Source organism: Monodon monoceros, unplaced genomic scaffold (genome assembly GCF_005190385.1).
Source record: "Monodon monoceros isolate NGI ecotype Baffin Bay Population unplaced genomic scaffold, NGI_Narwhal_1 Super_Scaffold_12, whole genome shotgun sequence".
Taxonomy (NCBI): domain Eukaryota; kingdom Metazoa; phylum Chordata; class Mammalia; order Artiodactyla; family Monodontidae; genus Monodon; species Monodon monoceros.
This window is the reverse complement of record NW_021703768.1, coordinates 123,662,482-123,677,612: the sequence shown is the minus strand read 5'-3', so window position 1 is coordinate 123,677,612 and position 15,131 is coordinate 123,662,482. Positions and strand designations below refer to the sequence as shown.

General features: G+C 41.1%; 1 protein-coding gene across 1 annotated transcript in view; it reads right to left on the bottom strand.

The window, feature by feature from the left end:
* The window catches only part of STK32A (serine/threonine kinase 32A), a 118,258-nt gene extending 111,728 nt beyond the window's left edge, over positions 1-6,530 (bottom strand). The window contains exons 1-2 of the mRNA XM_029217961.1: positions 6,517-6,530; positions 2,131-2,278 (exon numbers count right to left, since the gene is read on the bottom strand). Coding sequence (XP_029073794.1) covers positions 2,131-2,182 — 52 coding nt within the window. The 5' untranslated portion in view covers positions 2,183-2,278; positions 6,517-6,530. The remainder of the gene's footprint in view (positions 1-2,130; positions 2,279-6,516) is intronic.
* Between the last annotated feature and the right edge of the window lie 8,601 nt (positions 6,531-15,131).

The window sequence follows — 15,131 nt, the reverse complement described above, 5'->3', positions numbered from 1 at the left end:
ACAATACATACCCCTAGCAAGTAACAAGCATGAAGCTGACCTCTCTTACCTCCTCTGTTCTCTGAGGACCAGCCTCATGCACATTAGTTTTGAATCTGTAGGGAGCACAGGGAACCAAACAAATGAAATCTAAGCCTTCTTGCCTTCCCATTTTAGAGATGGAAAAATCAAGGAACATCCCTGGCCTCTAGATCCTTGACTTTACAACTTGATAAAGCAAAGCAAGGCAACAGATATGAGTGGGAAAAAGTTTTCTTAAGACCATTTTCAAGCTATGTAATTTCAGGGCTCCTATGAGAATATTTTGTATAGGTAGTCATGATGCACCTTTAAACTGATAGTGAACAGCTGGCAACAAGGAATGTTCATTGGTTAGACATGTTTTTTAAAGGGTCCAATCAAAGATTCAAAAATTAAGATTGCAGCAGACTTCTGTTTGTCTCCCAGCCATGGCAAATAGCTAATTGTCCCCTTCTTTTGTAACAAAACACAACTCCTTGTATTTAGAAGATTCATGGCCACGCAAGATAACTAACTAAATTTCCCAGTCTCCTTTGTAATGAAGCATGTGAGTGAAAGTGACAAGCAAGAGGCAGATCATATCCTTAAAAGAAGTGGGCTCGGTCTCCCCACTCTTCCCCTTCCCACTGGCTGGAATGTCGATGTGGTGGTGAGCCATCCTGAGGCATGAGGGTGACAGTAACACTCTAGGGCAGGGAAGGGAAGGAAAGAAGCCAGCTTGTCAGAGCCAGAGTCCCTAACCCTTCGCAGCCACAGCTCACCTGAATTACTTATGCCTAGATTGTTACGTGAGAAAGAAAAACGCTACCATCTTCTTTATGCCACTGTTATTTGTAGTTTCTGTTTGAGCAAGCTTTCCTTGATGATTCAGATGCTGCTTCATAATTTTTGCAGTATGGATCTCAAAATGATAAACTTTTGGAGTTGAAAAAGACCTTCAAGGTTACTACCCTCTCCTCTCACTTGATTGATGAGGAAACTGAAGGTAAATAAACTTCTCGAGCACACAGGTAGCTGGTAATAGGACGAGTGTTCAGATCTCCTGGATTTCAGTTCATTGTTCTTTTTCTCTGTGGTCCATTTAGCAGAACTCCCTGGAAATGACTCTGAGGGCTGCCTCTGGGGGGCCTGGATAACTTACGAGCTAGGACCCAGGGCCACCTTTTTCCCAGGCGACCTATAAACAGTATATGCCTACAAGGATGCTGTAAAGTTTCCCTTTTCTCCAATAAAACTGATCCTTTTTCCCGTGACCCAGCATTGTGGAATTTGGCTAGGAGGCACCAACTTGCTTGCCTGACTCCACTGTATAACATTATGAGTATCAATTATCATTCACATGCAACTTGATAATATAAGAATTTTTCTATAACAACTAGCAATAGGGGTAGCTTCAACTGTCAAGGGAGCAGCACAGAGAACAAATAAATCATTTTGTTTCAAGGTCTTCTATCCACCAGATGACAACCCATAGCTCCCTTTGGACAAAGGGCATTGGTAGAGTTGTGATTAAGAAAGCTGTATGATATCACTTATATGCGGAATGTAAAAAGAAATTATACAAATGAACTTATTTACAAAACAGAAACAGACTCATAGATGTAGAGAAAGAACTTATGGTTTTCCGGGGGAAAGGGATAGTTAGGGAGTGTAGGATTGACATGGACACACGGCTATATTTAAAATGGATAACCAACAAGGATCTACTGTATAGCACAGGGAACCCTGCTCAATATTATGTAACAACCTAAATGGGAAAAGAATTTGAAAAAGAATAGCTACATGTATATGTATAACTGAATCACTTTGCTGTACACCCAGAACTAACACAACACTGTTAATCAACTATACTCCAATATAAAATAAAAAGTTAAAAAAAATTTTAAAAATCTAATATATCACTTTTCTAATTAAAAAAAAAGTTGTCCAAGGTCCCATGGAAAGTGGAAGGTAAAAATCCAGCTCTTAGCATACCAGGTCCTCAGGCTTACCCTTGCGGTTCTTTTTTTTTTTTTTTAAGGTCTTACATGACAGTTTACTTATGAAACAAGGAGCTTATATTTGAATTTTGCAAACTATGTTTATATACAATTATCGCACGTTTCTCACCATCGTCATTTTCATCAAACACCGGTGGTTTGCTTGAAGTGTTGGCTCCCATGGTCAAGTCTGCCCAGACCCGGATCCTCCAGTTACATTATCCCAGCAGAAACATTCAGCTTCACTCAAAAGAGAACCGGAAACCTCAGCTAGATATCTAGGAGAGAAAAAGAAACAGTATCCTTATGATATGGTGTACTCTAGGTACCCTGATTATAGACGATGGCCGAAAATTAACCTCATCTATGCCCCTGCAGTGGAATTTTTTTGTTCTTGAAAATAATAATTTCAGAGAAAACAGAGAAAATCAAGCATCTGGGAGTACTCACTACATGGCCTCGTCAGAAGTGGACCTGGACTTACAAGAAAGGAGGAAAGCAAAATATTTTTCTGAGTGTGAAGGCAAGTTTAAAATGAGGTCAGCAATACTTTATTTAACCACTATAAACTAAAATATATTTTATTGTGACTCTCCATGTCTTTGAGAAAATATGTTAATTTTAAACATTTTTTTGATGTGTGATCAACAACTTATTTTTTTAGTCATGAAAAGACATACGCCTCTTTCCTCCTACCCTGGAAGTTACTACAACGTCAAAGGAACAAGTTCTGAGTTTGGGCTTGATCATACCAGCAAGTCGCTGAGCTTCATGGAACACATTACTTTTCTTTTTCTTTTTTTTTTTTTTTTTAATATATTTATTTATTTTTGGCTGTGTTGCGTCTTTGGGCTTTCTTCATTGTGGTGCACAGGCTCCTTGTTGTGGTGGCTTCTCTTGTTGCAGAGCACGGGCTCTAGGCACACGGGCTTCAGTAGTTGTGGCACGTGGGCTCAATAGTTGTGGCTCGCAGGCTCTGGAGTGCAGGCTCAGTAGTCGTGGCGCACGGGCTTAGTTGCTCCACGGCAAGTGGGATCTTCCCGGACCAGGGCTCGAACCCGTGTCCCCTACACTGGCAGGCGGATTCTTAACCACTGCGCCACCGGGGAAGTCCAGAACACATTACTTTTTTTCCTTTCCCTGAACTTGAAGATCATAACGGTCCTTACCTCAAAGACAAATTAAATGTGATTTCATGAGATAAGTAAAGTCTTTTCACAGCACAAGTGCTTGATAATTGCAGGCCACTAGAGAGCCCAAATTGAACGACATAGGTGAGAGCTAAAAAGCCCTGAAAGTTGTGTATTTATGGCTTTGTTCATTTTTAAACATAAATAACTTTACTTTCTTGGAAACTGGTAAGGAGAGGCAGCATCCAGAGTTCTGGTTCTAAAACTGACACCGATAACGGCTTTGGCTCAATGACCTAATCTCTCATCTCTTAAATGGGAGAAACAGCAATGCCTTCTGTAGGAATAACAAGCTCAGATGCCCACAAGAGCCAGAGGGAAATGCAAGTAATTGAGCTGGACCAGGTGGAAGACATTACTGCCTGCTGGCGACACTGGTGACCTAGTGAATCCAGGCTCCATCTAAAAGATGTCGCTGCTCTTGGATCTAAGATTGTTGCTAAGTGGAAACATGGGCCCAGGGGCCAGATCTTCAGATTTACCCAAAAAAGGGTCAAGATCCAGATGTTATATAAAATTATATTTAAAAGTTCATTTTATGTAAAGCAACTATACTCCAATAAAAATTAATTTTAAAAAAAGTTTGTTTTAGCTATATGGCTTGAGCAAATCTCATGTACAGGACAAATACAGCTCATGGCATATAGTTAATGAGAATCTGTATGAGGCAGCTAGCACCACGCCTGGCACATAATTTGCAAAGAATTAATATTAGCTATTGCTATTTTATTAGTAGTGGGTATTTCCTTATCACGTATTATTTTAAATTTGACACCTGTTGATTTCCTCTTGGAGTTTTTGCATGTGAAGGAAATACAGATCGGAGTCAGAATTGAAAAAAGTATCCCACGTGAACCTAGGCTAAGGATGAGTTATTGAAAAGGAACTAGAGGAGCCCCGGAGCAAATCGAGAAGAAAAGCTCCTTTTCCTATTAGGGGAAATGTAAGTAAAGCCTTCATTTGGAAGGCAGACTCATTAAGGAAATGCCGCTTGTCATACTGAAAGCCAACTGCTGGCAAAGTGCCTTCTGGACTTTAAAAAGAATCATTAAATGGAGAGCAAAGACAGAGTCAGCAATTAGGAAGCAAGTGATTAAATGGTATGGGGGAGGGGAGGGAGGGGCAGGAGGTAACAGGTGTCTGGAGGAAGCTCAGAGGGGATGATGGAGATCAGGAAGATAGAAAGACCTCAACTATATCTCTGGGCTAAAATCAAAGGGCTTTTAATGCCAGTGGAAAAGAGGATGAGGAAGAAGCAGGTGGGATGCCCTTAGTGTTTCCTTGTGGGCTAGGGAGAAGCATATGGGGTGCCCTGTGTGTTGCATTACTGCATTTAGAGTCCTCAATAAGTGGGAAATAGTGTCAGGGCTGAGCCACAGATGACATTAGAGAGGCTCAGTCCTAAAGAGAATATCAATTTGAAGGAGCTGCAGTTGTTAATACTACCGACTGGGGCTATGTTCTCTTTAATTTTGTGCGTAAAACCTCGGTACATGTAGTTTTCACACCACACCCCAATCCTGTCTTTCTTAGATTTTTCTTCACACCTCAGGCTTTTCTCAAGTAGCCCATCTTCCTGCAACACAAGATGTAGCGAGCACTGGCCTTGCAAGTTGTCAAGTCAGAAAGAGAAAGAGGAAAATTATCACAATTTGCCATATTTCTGAGTTGCCTTCTGATGTGCAGACAATTTTGTTTACCAAATATCCAGTGATTTTTTTTTTTTTTAGCGGGAAGAAAATATGTAAACAGGGAACAAATTTTGTATATGTTTGGGGGATGAGCAGTCTCGGACTATTGGGTGGTGGTTTCTCCACTGCACTTAATACTCTCAATCCAGTCTAGAATGGTCTTTATCTTTTTCTCCCTTCATGGATAACCAAATTTGTAACTTTCCTTCACATCCAGAAAGAAATCAACATTTTTCTGGCAGGCAAGTGGAGACACATCTTTTCTGTCCCACTGAATAGGGCCCAGCAGAGCTATAGGCCTCTTTCCTGACCTGATATTAACTCTGCAGTGTTACATAACCACTTTTTGAGATGTCAAGCAGACAGTCACCACCCATGGAAATGAACATCCTAAACAGAACATATAAGAGAAACAGCAATGTGCCTTATAGGAACACAAAGAGTTTCCAGATTCTACCTTGACCTGGCCGCTTATCAGATTATTAACTGCAGATGACATTTGACCTTTGGCCTACACTTTTGGGGGATGTCAACAGGTGAGCTGCTCCAAGCAGCTAAGGCTCCCTAGGTAAAGAGGTGTCTTCTTCAGGAAGAACCTATGTTGTGATGCAAGAAAGTTGTAACTTCTGACAGAACTGTCTAGTTTTATTGTCACAGCATATGCATAGACATAATTTATTTTGTTTGCATTTGAAAAACAGAACTACTTAAGCTGAGACAAATTTAGAAATGTGAGAAAGAAAGAAAATATCCTGAAAAAGACCCAAGTTACAACCACTTGCAGTTAAGTATTGTTTATATTTCATCAACTTTTGCTTCATCATTTTTATATATGAAAACCGTAGGTAAATAGTTTTTCCACCTCAATCCTCATGCCAAATTAATTCCCCTTTCATACTTCCCCAAAACAGCCACAATTGTGAATCTGGTATACATTTTACAGTCCACTTTCTACGATTTTACACACACGACATGTCTTTTAAAGTAAGTCACCTAAATGACATCATATAGTAGGTATATTTTGCATCTGACTGTAATCATTACCATTATACTTGTGCGATCTAGCCACGCTGATCTCTACAGCTCTGATTTCTGCTTTTTAAGCGCTGCATAGCAGTCCATTGTGTGAATCCTCGGCACTTTGTGTAAAAACGTTCAAATCCTTCAGCTTGGGGGGGGGAAATCCTGGTGGAGATGAAGCCAACCATCAAAGGCAGTGTTGGCTTTTTTTTGAGACCGGCTAAGAGAAACAAGCAGAAATACCTCCCGTACTTATCTCCACCCAGCAAAAATTAATTGAAGTCTGTCCGCATCTGGACCCGAGTCAGAGGCTGGGGGACAAAGTAGGGTACAAAATAGCTAAGAAGCTAGGAATGGTCTCAGCCCTGTCAGATTGTAGTGGGTCATCCTGACGGCCTGCCTTTATATTTCTCTTCCGTTTTAACTTCCTAGGTTCCCAACAGTGCCCTTAGTATGCAGGTTTACTTAAAAGGAAAAAATCTAGACCATCACTCACCTAGATCTCGGCTCTCGCTTCACGCCTTCCGAGAAGCTCAGACTGGTGCTTCCACCCAGGGAGCAGAAGCTAAAAGATCAACTCCGAGAAACGAGGAGCAAGCAGGGGAAGGCACCTACCTGCCTGGGCGTTCCAGCGGCCGCCAGCGCGGGGCGTGGCGTGGCGGGCTGGCACCTGCAGCTGCTGAGGGGTCCGAGCGTAGGCAGAGGTCGTAGCTCCTCCGGGAGGGGTGGTTCCGGGGTCGGGGCAGGGGTGGGGAGCAGCCGGCCGGCGGGCGGTCCCGGGCGCAGTGCTCTGCGGGATTGGCCTGGGCAGTCTCCAGGGCTCCGAGTTCCGCCAGGGCGAGGGCGAGGCGGGAGGGCGGCGCTGCGAGCTGGCGGCGGGTCCCGCGGCGCATTGGCAGTATCCGGAGCCGCAGAGACGCAGAGCGCGACCCAACTTCCCCGACAGAGACCCGGTTCCCCTGAAGTGACCCCTTCCCCCACCCCCTACCATCTCCCACTCAAGATACCCGGGCAGCGCCGCCGAGGATGGTGGATATGGAGGTGGCGGATAGGAGCCTGCAGATCTCAGATGGGGAGAGGCATGATTTCCTTTAAGACTTCCTAAGGGTGTTAGGAAGACCCAAGAGAGGGTTGAGAATTTTATAGATCCCGACATGAAGGATCATGTAACGATTACGGTTTTGCAGATTTCCTCGTTTTACGGCTGGGGAAATTGAGACACAGAGAAGAAAAATACTTGTCCAGTGTAACATAATTAATGGAGAGAACCTTTTCTAGACCCGGGTCTCCTGGCTCCCAGCCCCCATTTTTAACATCAATCCCACTGGAAGTTTCTTTGTTCTCTCCCGTGGCAGCTCCCTGTACTTCCCTTTTGTAATAATCAACACGATTGAAATAACTTCTTACTGTTTTCTCTCTAACTCTAGAGTCACACACACTTAAGCCATCAGAATTGGCATATAGGTTTCTTACTGAAATTGCCAGGGTGTGAGATGGTGGGCAGTGGTGAGGCGAGGGTGAGGGGGGAGACACCGGAGGGTGTAAGTCTAGTCTGGGAGTGATGTGGGAACAGCTTCTATCCGAGTCCAGCGTTTCGCTGCAATGTGGAAATACCAGCTCTGCGTTGCCAAATATTCAGATTTTAAAAGGGAAGCGAGACACGAGAACTTCTGTGAAATCTCGCATCTTTTATAAACATTGGCAAGTTTTAAAAGTGTTAAAAACTGTGTTGGTCCAACAAAATGTGTCTGTGGCTGAAACGTAATTTTTAGACTCCCACTTTTTGATCTGTCTAGATGTAAACTTGCACAGCGTGCAAGAACCACCTTGGCTTTGATCACCTTGTTTAGTACTAGCTCATACAATGGTGTCTAATGCATCTCAAATATATGCTGAAATTGTTGAAGCTGTTGGTGGCTCACCTTATAGTCAAGAGCCCCATAATTTACTCAAACAAATATTTCAGAGTAATTATCTTGTTTTATTATGACTTAGCCCCTTTCATCTTCTTTCTATTACCTCAGCCATGGGCTACATTCTATCCTAGTAATGTTCAAGGTTGGAATAACCTTGAACTTCAACTGGCCCACTCTCTCCTTTACCAATGGGAGTCCTCAGGAAGGAATTTGCCAAAAGTCACACAATGAGTTGGTGGCAGAACTCTGTAGAACCTTACTTTATATTGCCAGCTCCTTATGAAAACCTGTTTGAGAGAGGATCGGATGATATAAATGAACATTTAAAATGGAATTTGCCTCAAGTTCCAAAAGAGGGCAACCAAGTTTAGAAAAAAAGAAAAGAGAATTTTTAAGGGATCATTTTGGAGAGAAGGTATTATTTTTAAGGCACAAATCAGACACCTGATTGAAAATACATTGTTTTTTTGTGTTTTTTTTAACATCTTTAATGGGGTATAATTGCTTTACAATGGTGTGTTAGTTTCTGCTTTATAACAAAGTGAATCAGTTATACATATACATATGTTCCCATATCTCTTCCCTCTTGCGTCTCCCTCCCTCCCACCCTCCCTATCCCAACCCTCCAGGTGGTCACAAAGCACCGAGCTGATCTCCCTGTGCTATGCGGCTGCTTCCCACTAGCTATCTACCTTACGTTTGTTAGTGTATATATGTCCATGCCTCTCTCTCACTTTGTCACAGCTCACCCTCCCCCCTCCCCATATCCTCAAGTCTGTTCTCCAGTAGGTCTGTGTCTTTATTCCTGTCTTACCCCTAGGTTCTTCATGACATTTTTTTTTCTTAAATTCCATATATATGTTAGCATACGGTATTTGTCTTTCTCTTTCTGACATACTTCACTCTGTATGGCAGACTCTAGGTCTATCCACCTCATTACAAATAGCTCAATTTCGTTTCTTTTTATGGCTGAGTAATATTCCATTGTATATATGTGCCACATCTTCTTTATCCATTCATCCGATGATGGGCACTTAGGTTGTTTCCATCTCCGGGCTATTGTAAATAGAGCTGCAATGAACATTTTGGTACATGACTCTTTTTGAATTTTGGTTTTCTCAGGGTATATGCCCAGTAGTGGGATTGCTGGGTCATATGGTAGTTCTATTTGTAGTTTTTTAAGGAACCTCCATACTGTTCTCCATACTGGCTGAACCAATTCACATTCCCACCAGCAGTGCAAGAGTGTTCCCTTTTCTCCACACCCTCTCTAGCATTTATTGTTTGTAGATTTTTTGATGATGGCCATTCTGACTTGTGTGAGATGATATCTCATTGTAGTTTTGATTTGCATTTCTCTAATGATTAATGATGTTGAGCATTCTTTCATGTGTTTTTTGGCAGTCTGTATATCTTCTTTGGAGAAATGTCTATTTAGGTCTTCTGCCCATTTTTGGATTGGCTTGTTTGTTTTTTTGTTATTGAGGTGCATGAGCTGCTTATAAATTTTGGAGGTTAATCCTTTGTCAGTTGCTTCATTTGCAAATATTTTCTCCCATTCTGAGGGTTGTCTTTTGGTTTTGTTTATGGTTTCCTTTGCTGTGCAAAAGCTTTGAAGTTTCATTAGGTGCCATTTGTTTATTTTTGTTTTTATTTCCATTTCTCTAGGAGGTGGGTCAAAAAGGATCTTCCTGTGATGTATGTCATAGAGTGTTCTGCCTATGTTTTCCTCTAAGAGTTTGATAGTTTCTGGCCTTACATTTAGGTCTTTAATCCATTTTGAGCTTATTTTGGTGTATGGTGTTAGGGAGTGATCTAATCTCATACTTTTACATGTACATGTCCAGTTTTCTCAGCACCACTTATTGAAGAGGCTGTCCTTTCTCCACTGTACATTCCTGCCTCCTTTATCAAAGATAAGGTGACCATATGTGCGTGGGTTTATCTCTGGGCTTTCTGTCCTGTTCTATTGATCTATCTTTCTGTTTTTGTACCAGTACCATACTGTCTTGATTACTGTAGCTTTGTAGTATAGTCTGAAGTCAGGGAGCCTGATTCCTCCAGCTCTGTTTTTCGTTCTCAAGATGGTTTGGCTATTCGGGGTCTTTTGTGTTTCCATACAAATTATGAAATTTTTTGTTCTAGTTCTGTGAAAAATGCCAGTGGTAGTTTGATAGGGATTGCATTGAATCTGTAGATTGCTTTGGGTAGTAGAGTCATTTTCACAATGTTGATTCTTCCAATCCAAGAACATGGTATATCTCTCCATCTATTTGTATCATCTTTAATTTCTTTCATCAGTGTCTTATAATTTTCTGCATACAGGTCTTTTGTCTCCTTAGGTAGGTTTATTCCTAGATATTTTATTCTTTTTGTTGCAATGGTATATGGGAGTGTTTTCTTGATTTCACTTTCAGATTTTTCATCATTAGTGTATAGGAATGCCAGAGATTTCTGTGCATTAATTTTGTAACCTGCTACTTTACCAAATTCATTGATTAGCTCTAGTAGTTTTCTGGTAGCATCTTTAGGATTCTCTATGTATAGTATCATGTCATCTGCAAACAGTGACAGCTTTACTTCTTCTTTTCCCATTTGGATTCCTTTTATTTCCTTTTCTTCTCTGATTGCTGTGGCTAAAACTTCCAAAACTATGTTGAAGAAGAGTGGTGAGAGTGGGCAACCTTGTCTTGTTCCTGATCTTAGTGGAAATGCTTTCAGTTTTTCACCGTTGAGGATGATGTTAGCTGTGGGCTTGTCATATATGGCCTTTATTATGTTGAGGAAATTTCCCTCTATGCCTACTTTTTGCAGGGTTTTTATCATAAATGGGTGTTGAATTTTGTCGAAAGCTTTCTCTGCATCTATTGAGATGATCATATGGTTTTTCTCCTTCAATTTGTTAATATGGTTTATCACATTGATAGATTTGCGTATACTGAAGAATCCTTGCATTCCTGGAATAAACCCCACTTGATCATGGTGTATGATCATTTTAATGTGCTGTTGGATTCTGTTTGCTAGTATTTTGTTGAGGATTTTTGCATCCATGTTCATCAGTGATATTGGCTTGTAGTTTTCTTTCTTTGTGACATCCTTGTCTGGTTTTGGTATCAAGGTGATGGTGGCTTCGTAGAAGGAATTTGGGAGTGTTCCTCCTTCTGCTATATTTTGGAAGAGTTTAACAAGGATAGGTGTTAGTTCTTCTCTAAATGTTTGGTAGAATTCGCCTGTGAAGCCATCTGGCCCTGGGCTTTTGTTTGTTGGAAGATTTTAAATCACAGTTTCAATTTCAGTGCTTGTGATTGGTCTGTTCATATTTTCTATTTCTTCCTGATTCAATCTTGGCAGGTTGTGCATTTCTAAGAATTTGTCCATTTCTTCCAGGTTGTCCATTTTTTTGGCATAGGGTTGCTTGTAGTAATCTCTCATGATCTTTTTTATTTCTGCAGTGTCAGTTGTTACTTCTCCTTTTTCATTTCTAATTGTGTTGATTTGAGTCTTCTCCCTTTTTTTCTTGATGAGTCTGGCTAATGGTTTTTATATAACATCTGGTAGTTTCCAAAACACTTTGATTGTCTTCATGGCATTGGAGATGCACTACAGATTTATTGGACCCCTATTATTATCTCCCCCTTTCCCCTAGGAGATAATGATATCCATTTTATCACTGAGAAAACTGAGATTGCAATAAAGTAGATCGAGACTAGAAGTGATGTCTCTGGAAGCCTCTTTTTGGTCCTGGCTTGCATAAGGGGTTTTGGAATCAGGCAGCCTTCCACCCAAATGTGAGCTCCACCTCTTAATATCTCTGAGATGTTTGCCAAGTCACTTAAAGGTCCTAAGTCTCAATTTCCCAATTTTAGTAAAGGGGATAATGGTCATTCCTATCAGCTGTGATAAATGGGAGATTTAATGAGACAATGTATATATAATAATGCACTTAGCGTGGTGCGAAGCAGCACAGAGCAAGCACGCAGAAACTGGCAACTGTTAAGCCTGTCATTTTAATTAACAGGCTGCCAGGTTCTGCCCTAATATTTCTCAGATATCTTCTATAAACCATTCTTCTGTCGGTACAGTCACTTCTGCTTAAAATAAAACTACTCATTAGTCCTAATGTATATAGTCATGTAAAGGCTTGGCATACATGGGTTTTATAGAAAAAATAGTGATTCTTGTATCACATATAGTCTATCAAATGCAGGTCTGTTTCAAAGAGCTGATTGTGTTTTACCCTTTTATTTATTTAGTTGTTCATACTCTCTTGTCTGTATTCCTATCTTAAACATAGCTGTTTAAGGAGACTGCCATAAAGCAGTTACTTGGGAGACTAACCAGGCCAGATACTTATGACGATCTTTGGAGCCACCCAGTGGAGAGGAGAATGAAGTGACCAGTAAACCAGTGAGGAAGTCTTGTCCAGATAGATATCCCGAATTTGAAAACTTTTTTTCTTTAAGTCATGGCTTACAACACAAGCGCTAATACCACACCAATCCAACCATTCCATTCTTGGCTTGAAGCTGTCCACTGGGTTCCACAGCATTGAGAATAAAGTGACACTTTTTTATCCAGTCCATTCCCTGCCAACTGGTCCAACTTCATCTAGGACCAGTGTTCTGCTCATTCCACTCCAGCCACCATGGCTTTCTGCAGACCATGCGAAGTGTGTCCCAAGCCCAGGACATTTGAATGACTCTTGTTTACGCATGGACATGGTTCTGGACTCCTCATTATTCAGCTGTAAGTTCACCTTTCTCTAGTTCAGAGAGACCTTCCCTCAATTTCTTACCTGAAGTTGTTTCCCTGCCACTTTCTCCATTCCCCACCATGTACTCTAATTTCTTCCATCTTATCACTCATTACAAACTATAATTAATTTGCTTATGTAAGTTCTTTGCTATGCTTTCTCCCACTGAATGCAGGCTCCATGGGGGAAGGAACATCTGTCTTATCCACCATTATACATCCAGTGTTGAACCAGTGTTTGGTAAATAGAAAGTGTTTAATTAAATAAAGAAATGCTTTCTATTTCCACCATTTTTTTCACTTCTTAGTCCAGGAGGAAAATACAAAGAAGACGTATTACACCTCAAAGCAGTAACCATTCCCATGATGTAAATGGACATTTATTGGGCTTTATTTAAAACATACAAAGACAAGTAAGACATGAAGCTGGGCATGAGAATTTTGTGGTTTGGATGGAAGTGTAACTACAGCCTGAGATTGATAGGTGCCCAGTGGGAACCCCTGGAGAGCACTGGCTGAATTGGTTACTTCTGCCTGAAGGTGTCAGAAGCTTCAGTTACTTGATCAGTGTCTTGAAGGATGAGTGGAAGGTCACTAGGTAGAGAGCAAGGCATTCCAAATCTGGAGACTGGAGGCATACAAAAGCACAATATCTGGGGAGACATATAGAAAGTGTAGTGTAAGTTTTCCCTGGTGGCACAGTGGTTGAGAGTCTGCCTGCCGATGTAGGGGACACGTTTTCGTGCCCCGGTCTGGGAAGATCCCACATGCCGCGGAGCGGCTGGGCCCGTGAGCCATGGCCGCTGAGCCTGCGCGTCCGGAGCCTGTGCTCCGCAACGGGAGAGGCCACAGCAGTGAGAGGCCCAAGTACTGCAAAAAAAAAAAAAAAAGTGTAGTGTAATTGGAAAATAAGGAGTATACTGGGAGTGAGAAAGGATGGAAGAAAGATCTGAGGAACCAAATATGCTATGGAAAAGAGCTTGAAATTTAAACATAATGGCAGTGGGAAGCCCTCAGATGTGTTAGGCAGGAAAATGGACCTCATCAAGTTAAGTTTTAGTAAGATTGCTCTGCCCTCTCCACATAAGACAAAGCTTTATTTTCTCTTGGTCTGACATGCAAATTATTCTCAGTTACTAAAAAGGTAAATTCTCTTTTGTAACAATAAGAAAATTCTCCTTAGTTATCAAATAAATCATAGATCCTAGCACAGTGTCTCAGATTTAGTAAGTTGGCAAATATTTGCTGAATGCAATTTAATGTTCAGTTTTACCTGGTTTATCCACTTCTACCAATTTACTCACTTGTAGAAACTGTGTGATAACCTGACATTTCTTTTAGCTATTATCCTTGCAAAGACCCTCCATTTTGTTTCTCAATTTCATTAAATGAGTTATATTCATAGTTTCTAAACAGCCTTTACAAATTCTGTAACCTCAAGTTCACGATTTATTTAACAACCCATTACTGCAGAGTTTATCATTTGTCTACAGTGGGGACAACATCATGCCAGAAGCTGGAGCCACAAAGATAAATAAACAACCCCTGTTCTTGAGGAGCAAGCACTCTAGTGAGTGCACAATATGTATCACGCCGTCTTCACCATTCAGCCTGTGCGTGTGACAGTTTAATTGAGGAGAAGGAAACAATAAGATGTGATGGGAACAGTTTATATTTATTGTCCAATGAAGAGATAGATATAGTATCAAATTGTTCCCTCATACATGCTTACTCAAAATAATTAACTGAAAAAGAGAAAGAGAGGAAAAATGGGTATGAGTTAAAGCACATGAGAAATGAATAGTTGTGGTGCCTACTGTATATACATCTGTGTGCTTATTTATTTCACAGCGTTCATTGAGGAGTGAATCATTTAATTGTTGTCCAGAAAACTTGCATTCTTGGTGAGAAAAAAATTTTGTTAGCGTCAGACAGACCTGGGTTTGTTTCTTGAATTCACCGTCTAAAGCTTCCTGCCCTTGTGAAGTCATTAAGACTCAGAGTCTTTGTTTCTTGATCTGTACAATGTGGATGCTAGTAGTACATATTCCCAACAAGTATTGCAATGACTAAATGAGATAGTGCACGAAAGCACTTTTTGCCATGCATGATGCAGAGAGATACCTAATCATTGCATTATTATTACTATTATTACACCAAATGCCTCTCTTGTGTACAAAAGGTGTGAAAGAATGCCCATTGTTACTGGGCCCTCCTCAGCGCTGTTGGTTTGGAAAGATCATTGTTGGGAGACATGGTTAGAACCCTGAACTAAATAGATACGCATTTTAAAGAGCTCATCGTCTAATAAAAATTCAGGCAAATTAGCTGGCCTGTCCAGGGTAATAGGGGCGTGATAACAGAAGTTAGAATGCTCTGCGAGTACATAAATGAAGCACACGGCCTAGTCTGGGGGTGTCAGCAAAGGTGTCACAGGAGCATAGTACCGACGCTCAGTCCTGAAGGTAAAGTACACGTTAGTTGTGCAAAGGGAAGGGGAAAAGAGTGCTCCAGCCTGAGGGAACAGCATGTGCAAAGCTGTGTGGGCAAGAGAGAGTGGGT